The sequence below is a fragment of the Artemia franciscana genome, unplaced genomic scaffold, assembly GCF_032884065.1.
Source record: "Artemia franciscana unplaced genomic scaffold, ASM3288406v1 PGA_scaffold_330, whole genome shotgun sequence".
Lineage (NCBI taxonomy): Eukaryota > Metazoa > Arthropoda > Branchiopoda > Anostraca > Artemiidae > Artemia > Artemia franciscana.
The window spans coordinates 220869-235588 of NW_027062669.1; the positions used below are offsets into that span (position 1 = coordinate 220869).

Below are 14720 nucleotides of genomic sequence, written 5' to 3' on the forward strand. Positions count from 1 at the left end.
TGGAGAATAAATTCAGTAAGAGCTTATAAAATTGGTTAAAATTTTTTTAAATTTAGGAAAAAATCCCAAGAATTTTTACATATCGAAAGGAGATCCCCTCTTACGTTCTTGTATGCCTCCAATAGTTTTTATTTTTGCTTATAACCTCGTAAAATGTTTTTTGGAACCCCATCACTTAAATAGTTGTGCTGAATTCGTTATTTTGACATAAATATGGTTTAGGTACTTGTGCATTATACGACAGTCACTCAAGTTTACGCTGTGTAAAACGTAAGAACAAAGTTTCTTTCAGCTTAGCATGAGACAAGATGAAGAAAAGTGACAGAATAGATTGAAAATATATAAATTGGGCTACATATTTGCGTATTAAGGGTGGGGGTAAGGGTGAACTATTTAAAGTTTGAAGTTAGAAAACATTTCTTACTTTATAATGTGCAGAATAAATGTACCTCAAACATTTAGCATGCAGACCTTCTACACATATACCCCTACCCCCCTTATGTGCAAATATATACATGTCACTCATACACAGGGGTTTCAGGCCCTCTTTATCTTCTCTCAAAAGGAAAACCCTAGATTCTTGAATTTTTGGGTATGTCTTATTCATAACACTGAATAATGTTTTTACCTCCCTCCATCCATTTGCCCCGCATCCAGAAAAACAAAATAAAAAATCAACAAAACAAATGTGTCAGGCATGAAGTGCCTGATTACACCAGACTAAGTTTTGTTTTCCGTTGGCTACGGTACTACAAAGTCGTTAAGTGAGATTTTTTTCATAACTGTATTTCCGGCTAATTTATTGACGAAAACATGTCGGAGTGATTAGTCTAACATGCGTTGAAATACTTTATTTGGGTCTTCAGATAACCAATATTTTTTATTTATCTCAAAACCATTCCTATCTCCTTTTCTATAATCTTTAATTAATTAGTATTGTTTCATTTGACGCACAAATTAGGTTTATTTTAACGGTCTTATTATAACGTAGTAACTTGTATTATCATAGCCGAACTGACGTTCAATCAATTCACGCCATTTTGCTGTTTTTTTCGTATCTACACTTCAATCGTGCTGTATAAATACGCAAGTAAACAGACAAATTCTCATGAAACAGCGTAGGAGATACGTTCGAACACTGATCTCTCCTTTGCTTTGCTCTTTTTGATTAGATGAAATAGTGAAGTGATACTAATAGGAACTGTCGTCGAGTAAGATTCTTCCATTTATCCAATTCCATTTATCTTTCTATTTCACTGGATTCTATTGTTCGTTAGTTTATTCTGTCACTTTGGCTACTTGATACATTTGATATTCTTTTTTGGTCAAAAAGAAGAGATGATTTTTGTATAATATTCATGTTTGCGGGGATTCATGTATAATCATAATTATTGCATAATTAATAATTTTATAATAAACTATAATAATTAACTTTCATCAATTTCTTGGATTCTAGTTCTATTTTGTTACTGTTTTGTTGAATTCCATTTCGTGAGTTTGTCCCGTCAACTTAGGCTATTTGGTTTTTGTATAATCGTTCATGTCTACGGGGAGGGGATACTCTTCTGAGAAGGAAAACGTTCTTAACCCTATTTAGAGCAGTTAAGAAACTGATAAAATTCTAGTTGATTGACTTTTGGGAGCAGTTAAGAAACTGGTAAAATTCTAGTTGATTGACTTTTGGCTATCTCGGAAAGGGGTTAGGTTAGGAAATGAAACTTTCAGGGATGGGTCTAAAGGCTAAATTATGTCCCGGGATGGTAGTTTGAAGTACCGGTATATACCCCCTTCCTCTATATAACGCAGCTTTTTGTGCATTACAGCTTGATAGCAAGAACTCAATGGACTAGAATTTGGTAAAATTCTAGTTGATTGACTTTTGGCTATCTTGGAAAGGGGTTAGGTTGGGAAAATAAAACTTTCAAGTATGAGTCTAAAGGTTAAAGTGTGTCCCGGGAAGGTATTTTGAAGTACCCAACTCTATTCTTTTCCCTCTAGAGAGCTCTGACCTTTGATGTCCTTTAAAAATATATGTGCGATAAAAGTAAAACCTGGCAAAATAGATCTTTTGCTTGAATGAAGTACAACAGAATTGTTTTCAGCTTCACAACTTTGCTCAATCCCAATTTTTAAGGTTTTAAAGATATGCAAATGCATCTCCTAAATTTTGAAAAATAACATTGATAGGGCTCAGAATTCTACTCAAATAACAGGAATTCTATTTTCAGAACTAAAGGCAGAGAAAAGGTAACTCGTTACTGAAAATTAATGTAAAATGTTTTGTCAAAATTTCAACTGGTATAGACCTGTCATGTAGGCAAATTTCAGGGCCCTCTAAGAGGGAGAAGGAGTGGAGGTGGGTACACCGGTTAAATTCTAGTTAATTGACTTCTTGCTATCTCCGAAAGGGTTTAGGTGAAAAAAATTTTGTTGTACTTCAATCAATTAAGCAGAAGATCTAATTTGCAAGGTTTCACTTTTGAAACACATATTTTTAAAGGTCATCAAAGGTCAGGGCCCTCTAGAGGGAGAAGGAGTAGAGATAGTTGCTTCAAAATATTTTCCCGGGACATACTTACATACTACGTACTATATACGTAGATTCATCCCTGAAAGTTTCATTTTCCTAACCTAAACCCTTTCTGAGATAGCAAAAAGTCAATCAACTAGAATTTTACCCGAATTTTTTGTTGTGTATCCAGCAAACGCTATCTCAAACAGGTTAAATCGCGAAAAAAGAACAAAAAACATCGATGTTTTCGAGAAAAACAAATTTTTTTGGGGTATCCGGCAATCACTATCTCAAACAGTAAGTTGGACGAAAAATCCGGTTCGGAGCTACTTTCTAGGGCTAGAAAGTAGCTAGAACATGCTCTGCGGATGAAAGCTGACTGATTTGCAAGAGCAACCTTTTCGGTCAACCATCTAGGGCTAAACGAAATGCAGGTCGACCCCAATTGGGGTGGGGATATCGTGAAAGAAAGATTCAAAGGAAATTGGAACTTCTTGGGAGGATGATTGGGATGGAGGAGCGTGTTTAGCTGTGTTGACCTCAGGCAAAACAAAACTGTTTAGTTTCTTCTATGTGGATATTCATATTCTTGGGTGAAAAATTTTCAAAGCTTAGGACTTATGCATTCAACTAGGCACATCCAGATATTTTTCTGTGGGAGGGGCAATAATTAAAAGAACTAGCTGAACTAAGAATTTAAATTTTTGAAAATCTGAATTAGAAGTTACCCGAAATTCCTGGAAATGTAGGGGTTTTGGAGGGTGGGTGGGTAATGATACCTCTTCTTCCTTGCCTCTCCTGCGACTGTCGTGAGATCCTGAGCTACAGTTGTTGATTGACTATAGTCGAAGTCCACTAAAATTAGAACAAATTAGGGTACTAGTCACTTGAGTTTTCAGCGTGCCAATAATGTTCGAAAAGCAAAAACCAAGGCTCTTGTGTTAGAAATTCAACAATGGGCTTAATACCTTACAGATACCAACGAAATATTTGGGGTTTTTAATTGATGAAAACCTGTCGTGGAAAAACTATTCAAATGCTATAGCTGAAAAATTAGGCAGAGGTCTTGGGGTGATGCGAATAATTAAAAATCTAGTCCCAAAAAAGATTCTAAAAATGATTTATTATTCTATATTTTGTCCATATATTAGCTACGGATGCTCTATATGGGCAAGTAATTTTGTAACATGTTTCAAAAGAGTACAAAAACTTCGGAATAGAGCTGTAAAATTATTATCGGAATTTTATGATTCTGATGATGTTCCTGCTCATGAGCATTTTAAAAAGAATAAGTTGATGGATGTATCCCAAATTCGAGATTACCAAGTTGCGATTTTCTCGTATAAATATTTGAATCGCCTGCTCACCCCTGCTTTTGAAAATCTTTACTTTTAAGAGACCGTCATGACCATAATACAAGAAAAGCTGATAATTTAACTCGTCATTCGGGCATCTTTTGTGATTCGCCATTATGGTCCCCATGTTTGGAATATTTTGCCCGAGGATGTGAAAAATGTGCAGTCTTCCGGCTTTCAAGTCACGGGTAAAGAAGTTTCTTTTATCTCGTGAATAATTTTGATGTAAGGCCCGTTCCAGGTTGTCATTCTATTCGAGGCATTTCCCTGATTTATTTGCTGTTAATTTTTTTTTGTCTTGTCTTTTTCCTTTCTTTTTTCCTTTTTTCCTTCATCAGTTGAGTTTCTTTTGTATTGAGTAGCGTGATATGAACCTGGTTTTAATTAGCTGAGGGTGATAACCTTGCTTGCTCTCACAAGCTTATTGCCTTTCTTGGCAGGCGAATGGCGAATAGTGTTTGTTTGTTCTTTTCTTAATAAATGTATATCTCATATAATTTGGTTCATGGCTTTAGGATTACTTGGGTAGTTTATTCATTGTTCAGTGATGTCTTCAAGTACAACACTGCATATTTGAGAGATACACTGATATCATCTACTAGTGTTACCTTGTATTTTTGCCTTGTAATGTTTATAACTATTCTAAGAAGCTTATTAGAAACCATTGTCGTCAAAATTCCATAAATGAAATCCCTTACATTTTAAATAAAAAAAAAACTGGTGACAAATACTCAGTGACAAGTTCTAAAAAGGTCAACTAAAGTTCATAGGTAAAGGGTAAATCAAACCACGAGTTTATGGCTATCACCACGGAGGTTAGAATGTTTGGGGTTGGCTGTAGTTTAAACACAGCTGAAATAGGATGGTTTATTCAAAATATGTCTTAACAAAAGCACGGCCCTCCAAAGGTAAAAGTACGTATCTACACTTTTCATTATTTCGATAAATCACGGCTCAAAGTTTGAGTACTTTTGAGAGCTTCAAATACGGTTTACGGTGAAACTGGACACTGGCTAATTCTGGAAATTAGTTAAATAGGTAAACAAATATGGGGATTTCATATTTTTAAGTAAAATTTTCTATTATTACTGCCCCGAAGCCTGAAACAGTAGATACGTACTTTTACCATTGGACCGTTACTCATATAAAGAGGCGCTCTCAAAAGGTAAAAGTGCGTATATGACATATACGTACTTTTACCTTTGACACGAGACTCGAATTCGAATGAAGTCCCAAAGGTAAAAGCCTGTATAAAACATAAAACGCACTTTTACTCTGCCCAAAACCCCGTATCTATGACGTATACCGAAGGTAAAACCACGTATGAAGCATGTACAACAAGTCATTTTTTTATTCAAATAATTAGAAGTTAAAAAATAAAAAAAATAAAAAGAAATCACTGAAATACTGCAGGCAGCTAAGAAACACAGCCGTGCTTCAGCAAATCGACAGAAGCTGTTGATGAAGGCATAGTGCGCCAAAATGTACGGCGATTCTCATTCATAAAAGGTACAAGTTTTTCCAAGATGGCCTTTTTCTTTTCTGGCTTTACCCCCCTTGCGCCAAGAATCGGATCTGGTAAAGGATACTTTGCCTCTTTGATTGTACTAACCAGCTTTTTTGGCACAAAACTTAGACTCTTTTCTTCACCCTCAGGGCTAGTTTTATAGAACAGTTCTGTTTTTCCCTTCTTAAAACAGACCTCACTGAACTCATCAATGGTCACGCCCAAGTTCTTCATGACGATGCCAGGAGCTTTTAAGCTTTTCCACTGGCAAAAGTCTTCTATGTCCATTTTCACGGCTTTCGTGAATTTTCTACTTTTTTCTATGGTGTCGCACAAATCTTCAAAGTCAAGAACATCCCTTTTTCGAATTCGAGACTCAATCGATCCGTGTATGGAGTCAGCCCCCATGTGCGTATGGCCTTTCACTAGATACTTGATACGAATCGTTTCAGGTCCTCCTTCACTGTTGACTATCAGTACAAATTCACTAAAAATTGTCCAATTTTTGTTCTGGGCACAGCAATTGTCAGTATAAAAAATGAAGTGCAAGATATCCCTATTCATCTTTAAGACCTTGTGGAAGGCACTACCTATATCAGGTGCATCACGTCCTTGTCGAGATTCGTTCCAAACAACGCAAAGGTTCTGGTTTTGTTGGGTGGCCTTAACGGGGGCAAACGTCTCATTAAAACCACACGAGTCTTGATAGAAAAAAGGCCTCCTTTCTGCTGTGCATGATGGGAAGCAATAACACTTTTTGTAGGTCCACGGTGAACAACATGGTAGTTGAATCTTTTTCGTATTTCTGCTTATCTTCAGAAAATGCTTTTGAAACCTGTTCAACAAGATCTCTGTGCTTTCTGTACAGTTCAGTCTCTTTCTCGGTTGCCTCACCATTTGTACCAGGAGTTCTCGCAGCCCCTACTTTCTCTTTTAATAGTGTGCAAATGTCACAGCTGTCACTTTGGGGCATGCACAATGATACTTTCATACCATTAAGAATCTTCCTATATGTCTCATCACAGATTTTATTTGCTGGATATTTTTCATTAAAGTCTTCTGCCATAAATTTGTAGCTCAAATCACGAGAAAGGTACCGAACATTTGGAGCGTGAGCTCGACGATAGTGTGGAATTGCTGGCTGAAGGCTTTCAATGTGCTGCATCACAAGGCTTCGATCAACTTTGTTTGGTGGCCCTGCCACTTTATGGCCCCTTCCGTCCTTGAGCTCATTCCCAAGAGCATCCCTTTCAATTTTTGACTTGATTGTAAAAATCACTCTGTCATTCTTGCCAAATCCTAGACAACCAACTAATGTAGACTTGCAAACTGGCAAGTTTTCAACTTTTGGGGTAAGTGTGGGGTATTCATTCAAATTTCTGGGAAGGCTGTACCTAACTGTAGTTTTTTTTCTACACGCAGCTTCTGGGGCAATAGTCCTTCTTTTAACTGGTAGGAATGTCAGCAAAGAAGCGAGCCACATTTGTCTTGATTTATATTCTTTGCTCCAACATGTGTCATAAATTTTCCTGAATTCTACACTGGAAAACCTCAAACATGAGTTTGTACATTTGTTAGATTTACAGCCAGGTTCGTCAGGAAATGGATACTTCTTAACATCTCTTTCAAATTTATCTTTTTCTGAGCGAACTCGTTTTGGAGTAAGGTCAACAATAGACCTTCCTTCTCCTCCACCATTTTCTTCACGTCTATTTTCTCTATCTTGTCCCACAGACCTTGCTGCTACAGCGTCAATTACACACATGACATGGTCTGAGGAATCAGGTTCACAAACAGCATTGTTGCTTTCATTAGATGGTTGATTGTCCAAATTTAGCTGGTTATCTTGGGTCTCATAAGCTGCTGCATCCGAAGCCGAATCTTCCAAGGGCAGGAAAGGATCGGTAGGAAAATGGATCAGATTGTACTCTGGATGATCTGATGTAAGATCATTACTGACCGAAAGAGGAACTAAATCTGTAAAGAGCTTTCTCCTCTTCTTCAAAGTTGTCTGCCTTTCATCATCAGAAGACCCAAATGTCCCTTCAACGTCCTCCCAGTCAATATCAGACTCATCACTATCACCTCTACTTAAATCTTCTTTTTCGAATTCTTCATCAGCAAAGTGTTTTAACTGTGCCTTAGTTTTAGCTTCTCCATCAGTGGTGTCCCTTGATCGAGAATGTCCAGAAAAATTGGGTGATATGTCTGTTGTTTGATTTATCTGGATGATTTCTGGGGGGGAACAGGAACTAGCTCCTCGTTGCTCTTCACTGGAAGATGGCAAGTCGGTATTTGAAGTTGATGCCTCATTTGTACTTGCCTGACATGCCAATGTCCTGAAAAATTGGAATTCTAAGAACTTGTTATCAACCTTGATTATCTCAGATGAAAGAGGGGGTTCTAGGGCTATTTTGATACATTTTTTTTTGTTTCTAAGGTAAGCAATATTTAGAGGCCCTCAATTTTTTCTCAATGTTGTAATAGTTGACCAAACTAATCCCTGATTATCTCAGATGACAGAGAAGGTTCTAGGGGTTATTTTGATGCATCCCTTGTTTTTTATTTTATTTCAAAGGTAAGTCATGTTTGTAGGCAATACTAAAAAAATGGCTTTAGGTGGTTGGTTGGTAATTTGGTATGACGCTGCTCTCCTGTACTAATTCGACAGCTACATAGCTAGCTGTGTAAACTGGTTGTAGCGGGTCTGTTGTACCTACCTGGTAGTACAGATGGGGTTTTACCAGAGGGTTTAGGCCTACTTGGAGAAAAGGTTCCAAAATAGCATGAAGCAAAATTTTCTTACCTTAAATCTCTTTCCTTTTGTATAACCAACGCTCTCTGTAAATTTAGAAAGCCTCTTGACATTCTATGCCAGTACTCTTTAATAGCTCAGAGTTGGCTGGTTGTTCAGCTCTGCTCTGGTAAACAAACAATGATGATTGTGCTGAATCATGACATATACGTACTTTGACCTTTGGTTTCCTTTCTCATTTTAATGTGCCGGCCAAAGGCAAAAGTACGTACCAAGGGTGAAAGTACGTATCTACACAGATACGTACTTTTACCTTTGGATGCGCCCAGAAATTTTTCAGATACGTACTTTATCCATATGCTATTTCCGTTAATATTTGGACTAGAGCCTTCTTACATATACCATTCGATTCAGCACATTTTTTTTAGTATGGTGGTGGCATTAAGTCGAGAAGTGAAAAATTGTGCATATACGTACTTTTACCTTTGGAGGGCCGAGCAGTACTCTTGACACCTATTCTTCGAAATTTAACTTACTATATTTGCCTGCTTGTCTTTTAAATATTTTAAATTCTCTTAATACAAATTCAGGTTAAAATGTCTTTTCTATAATTTTGTTTTCACAGAATTGAAGTTGCTCGATATTTTTAGGTTTACCTAAAACATTTATACATATATAACATTTTACCTATAGATTTACATTCAGTCCACTGAAATAAACAGGCAGTAGGCTACTACAGAGGTCAAAGAACTGAACTATTTTTATCTTTACTACAAGTCCTTTACATATTATCAAATATTGAGCCTATTTCTTTGCCAATGAGTCTGGCAAGGTCTTATTCTTTTTTTTTTTTTACAGAAAACTATATCTGAATCGATAGTTTTTTCAAGAATCTGTTTTGCTTTGATTGGTAGTCCAAGCACTCAAATAGGCCTGACACCGGTAAAATAAATTAGTAGTGCTCCTTGGTGAATAGCTCAGAGCCCCAGAGCAGGGTTGCCAACTTACTTTTCGTCTCAAATATACTCGTTTTAACCTCGGAGGGGATTGGGAAGAGTGAAAATCACTCTTTTGGGGGTCAGTTTGTTCATTCGCTTTAAATGTCAGTAGTTGGAATATTCGTCAAAAGTGCATTTAACCCTAGGAAAGGTTGTCAAGTTGCACTTTTTTCACGTGGTATGCACTCCTTATCTCAAAGGGGGCGCAGAACAGGGTATTTGCCAATTTTTTGATTCTCACTTGAGCAAAATTCACTCTTTTTGACCTCTTTTTAGACGACGGCAGTTGACAGCCCTGGCCCAAAGTGGCCGGATTTGCGCCAATCCGGCGCTTTTTTTTGAGGCGTTTGTGCATTAATTTTTCAAATCGGTGCGTTGTTATTTTTAAGGGGAGAATCGATCATTCAGCTCTCTTCAATTAGAAAATGAGCTTTCGGTGCATTTTTTTTATAGTGGTATAAATTTAAGCTGAACACTTGTATGATTTCTATTTGTTTCTATGTTTACAGGTAAACTGAATCGAAGTATTTTTAAACGAAGTTCAAGCGTTCTCCATTGGCATTTTTATCGTTTATTTGGAAAGAAATATCCATCAAAAATGAGTGAACAGGGAAAGGTAAATTCCTATTATCATTCAGTCTTTTCAAACGCCTCATTAATTAACTTGATTGTTTAATTTTGAGACTGTCAAGCAAAATCCATCTAAAATGATTAAACAAAGTTTTTTTTTGTAAATTTTTGCTATTATTTAACATGAGAAACCAAATTGACTTGCTTGATTTCGATTTTGAGACTTCTTTGGGGGAGTTTGGGGGGAGGGCTAATTGAAAAAAATAGAAGAATGAGCTATTTTTAACTTACGAAAGAGTGATCGTATCTTAATGAAGTTGCATATTTAGAAGGACCTCAAAACTCAGATCTCTAATTTTAAATCCTGACTGGATCCAGTGTCATTAGGGGGGGGGGGGATCTTGGAAAAAGCTTAAATTGGAGACCAGGATGAAACTTGGTGGAAAGAATAAACACAAGTCCAAGATAGGTGACTGACATAACCGGACCGGATCCGCTCTCCTTGGTGGAGTCCGAGTGGGGGGAGTAACTCGGAAAAATTAGAAAAATGAGGTATTTGTAGCTTACGAACGGGTGATCAGATCTTGATGAAATTTAACATCTAGAAGGGTCTTGTGCTTTAGAACTCATTTTAGATCCTGACCAGATACAGTGACATTGAAGGTGGTTGGAGGGGGAAACCAGAATTCTTGGAAAACGTGAAAGTCGAGGTATCTTACGAATGAGTGATCGGATCTTCACGAACCATGATATATAAAAGAATCCTATGTCTCAGATACTCCATTTTCAATTCGAATCGGATCCAGCGACATGGTGGGTTGGAGGGGGGGAAACAGAAATCTTGGAAACCGGAAATCTTGGAAAACGCTTGGAGTGGAGAGATCGTGATGAAACTTGATGAGAAGAATAAGTACAAGTTATAGATACGGGATTGACATAATTGGTACGGATCCGTTCTCTTTGGGGCAGCTGGGGTTTGTTAATTTGGAAAAATTAGAAAAATAGAGGTATTTTTAACTTAAGAACGGGTGACCAGATCTTAATGAAATTTGATATTTAGAAGGAACTCGTTTCTCAGAGCTCTTAATTCAAATCCCGACCAGATCTGTTGACAATGGGGGGAGTTGGAGGGGAAACCGGAAATATTGGAAAAAGCTTATAAATGTCGTAGATATGTGACGTAGATATGTAGATACTTGACGCAACCGTACTAGATCCGCTCTCTTTGGGGGACTTAGGTGATAGGGTTCAGTGTTTTGGTGAGTTTGGTGCTTCTGGACGTGCTAGGACAATGAAAATTGGTAGGCCTGTCAGGGAGCTGCACAAATTGACTTGATAAAGTCGTTTTTCCCCGATTCGACCATCTGTGGGGCTGAAGGGAGAGCAAAAATCAGAAAAATTGAAGTGTTTTTACTTACGAGTGGGTGATTGGATCTTAATGAATTTTGATATTTTGGACCTGGTGACTCAAGAGCTTTTATATTTTAAGTCCTGAACGGAATTAAGCCTCTGATTTTCCTTTTAAAGCAATCTATTGATTCTTAGAATTTTGCTAGAGCTCATACCATATGAGCTCTTGGCTCTTCCGACCTCATCACAAGTGCCACATGAGCCATATCAGCTCTTGTTTCTACCACCCAATGTTAACGTCGCAATACTATCGTATAAACCCAAGAATGTTCGGTAAAACTATCTCTGGAAAAAAAAAAAAACAAAAAAAAAAAAAACGCCAAGTAAATTTGGGGCCTTGAGATTGATTCAGTTATTTCGGTTCTTAGAATGTATTACTTACGTCATTGAATAAAGTCCAGTTGAACAACAACCTGATTGAATTGACATTGAAGGACACTTGGGTTCTAAATTAGCTATTAAATTTCGTTACTCAGTCAAAACTATTTTTTAAATCAATTAAAACTCAGCTAATAATATAGTTCTAAAAGGTATTTCCACTCCTCAGTAAGTAAACATCAGGTATTGGTGGCGTAGGCAGGATTTTTGTTCAGGGGAGGGGGTAACTTAATAAAACAAGAGCTAAGATCTCATATGGCACTTCTGACGAGGCCAGAAGAGCCAAGAGCTCATATGGTATGAGCTCTAACAAAATTCTAAGAATCAATAGATTGAAATAAAAGGAAAATCAGAAGCTTAATGCCGGTCGGGATTTAAAATAAGAGCTCTGAGTCAAAATGTCCTTCTAAATATCAAAATTTATTAAGATCCGATCACCCACTCGTAAGTTATAAATACCTCATTTTTTTCTAATTTTTCCTCTCCCTTTAGCCCCCCAGATGGTCGAATGTGGGAAAACGACTTTATCGAGTCAATTTGTGCAGCTCCCTGACACGCCTACCAATTTTCATCGTCCTAGCACATCCAGAAGCACCAAACTCGCCAAAGCACTGAGCCCAACCCCCTAACTCCCCCAAAGAGCCAATCCATACAGTACGGTTTCGTCAATCACGTATCTACAACATTTGCTTATTCTACCTACCAAGTTTTATCCCGATTCCTCCGCTCTTAAGCTTTTTCCAAGATTTCCGATTTCTCCCAACTCCCTCAATGTCAACAGATCCGGTCGGGATTTGAAAACGAAGCTTTGAGACATGAGTGTCTTCTAAATATCAAATTTTATTAAGATCCGGTCGCCCGTTCTTAAGTTAAAAATACCTCAATATTTCTAATTTTCTAAATTAACACCCCCTAGTTCCTCCAAAGAGAACGGATTCGTTCCAATTATGTCAATCACGTATCTAGAACTTGAACTTATTTTTCCCATCAAGTTTCCTCCCGATGTCTCCACTCTTAAGCGTTTTCCAAGATTTGTTTCATCCCTCCAACCCCATATGTCCCTGGATCCAATTCGAGTCGAAAATGGAGCATACGAGACATAAGATCCTTTTATATATCAAGTTTCATTAGGATCCGATCACCTATTCGTAAGATACATACCCCAATTTTCAGGTGTTCCAACAATACCGATTTACCCCTCAAACTCCCCCCTAACGTCACAGGCTCTAGTCAGAATTTAAAATAAGAGCTCTAAAGCACAAAATCCTTCTAAATATAAAATTTCATTAAGATCTGATCACCCGTTCGTAAGTTACAAATACCTCATTTTTTCTAATTTTTCCGAATTCCCCCCCCCCTCCCGCAACTCTATCAAAGAGAGCGGGTCCGGTCCGGTTATGTCAGTCACGTATCTTGGACTTGTTTTTATTCCTCCCACCCAGTTTCATCCCGATCTCTCCGCTTTAAGTATTTTTCTAAGATTTGTGCCCCCTCCCCCCAATGACGCTGGATCCCGTTGGGATTTAAAATATGAGATCTGAGTTACGACGTCCTTCTAAATATTAAGTTTCACGAAGATCCGATCACTCCTTCGTAAGTTACAAATGCGTCATTTTTTCTAATTTTTCAGAATTGACCCTCCCCCCAACTCCCATATAGAGCGGATCCGTTCCGATTATGTCAGTCACGTATCTATAACTTATGATTATTTTTCTCACCAAGTTTCATCTCGATCCCTCCATCTCGATCCTAAGAGCTCTTGAGACACGATATATCCTTCCAAACATCAAATTTCATTAAGATTTGATCACCTGTTCGTAAGTTAAAAATACCTCATTTTTTCAAATTTTTCCGATTTAACCGTACCCCCACTCCTCCAGATGGTCAAATCGGGTAAATAACAATTTCTAATTTAATCTGGTCTGGTTCCTGACACGCCTGCCAAATTTCATCGTCCTAGCTTACCTGGAAGTGCCTAAAGTAGCAAAACTGGGGAAAACCGACAGACCGACAGAATTTGCGATCGCTATATGTCACTTGGTAGATACCAAGTGCCATAAAAAACATTTAAGTAGGTGAATTATATGAAAAATATATCAAGCTATGAAAAATATCGTATAAATCCGTGATAAAGTAACTGTAGGAGTAATAATAAAGAACGAAGTACTATCTTAATATGAGTGGTTCATAAATAGAATTAATCAATGTTTAAAATATTTAAAATGAGTAAGTTTTTTCCACTCAAATTAAATAAAATTTATCTTAAAAGCTATTGGATGGTCAAGCTGTATAACAGAATTATTTATTTTCAGCTAAGCCGCCAAGAAGCTGGACAAAGAGGTGGTCAAGCAAGGGCTGAACAGCTTGGTCATGAAGGATATGTAGAGATGGGCCGGAAAGGTGGTCAAGCTAGAGCAGAACAGTTAGGTCATGAAGGTTATCAGGAGATGGGTCAAAAAGGAGGTCAAGCAAGAGCAGAGCAGCTCGGTACTGAAGGTTATCAAGAGATGGGTCAAAAGGGTGGTCAAAAGAGAGCAGAACAGTTAGGTCATGAAGGTTATCAAGAGATCGGTCAAAAGGGTGGTCAAACAAGAGCAGAACAACTAGGTCATGAAGGATATCAGGAGATGGGTCAAAAAGGAGGTCAAACAAGAGCAGAGCAACTCGGTACTGAAGGTTATCAAGAGATGGGTCAAAAGGGTGGTCAAACAAGGGCAGAACAGCTTGGTCACGAAGGATACGTACAAATGGGAAAAATGGGAGGAGAAGCAAGAAAGCAGCAAATGTCGCCTGAAGATTATGCTGCAATGGGTCAAAAAGGAGGTCTCGCAAGACAGCAATAAGCTTGTCAGTTTTTTATCGAACTTTTTATATTAATTTTTATGTTTCTAATATATGAATATGACGCAATTATTTTGTTGATAATTATTCAAGAAAACATTTTTGTTCATCTGTAATTATTAAATAAAAACCAGTAGGATAAATAAGATTGTTTAAAAAACGTAGTGCCCTCCTACCTTGGGTATTTATAAAAGAATTAAGGGGGTAGGGTACCTTAAGAATCAATGATGTCAGGCCGCCACAAATTATACTTTATCGTTGTACGAGAAGCAGGATGCAATTGAATGGAATAGAGAAAAGTTGTATAAAGAGATTTAGCTAGAAGTTCTATTGGACAAAGGGGAACGATGTCAGCGCCAATAATGTTTGTAATTTGCTTAGTTGAGAAATTATA

General features: G+C 37.5%; 1 protein-coding gene across 1 annotated transcript; it reads left to right on the top strand.

The window, feature by feature from the left end:
* Positions 1 to 1079: 1079 nt before the first annotated feature.
* On the top strand, positions 1080 to 14395 carry LOC136041723 (uncharacterized). Its single transcript, XM_065726468.1, has 3 exons — positions 1080 to 1211; positions 9637 to 9743; positions 13798 to 14395. The coding sequence occupies exons 2-3, from the start codon at positions 9726 to 9728 to the stop codon at positions 14326 to 14328; spliced, it is 549 nt and encodes a 182-aa protein (XP_065582540.1). The 5' UTR covers positions 1080 to 1211; positions 9637 to 9725; the 3' UTR covers positions 14329 to 14395.
* The last annotated feature ends 325 nt before the right edge of the window (positions 14396 to 14720 follow it).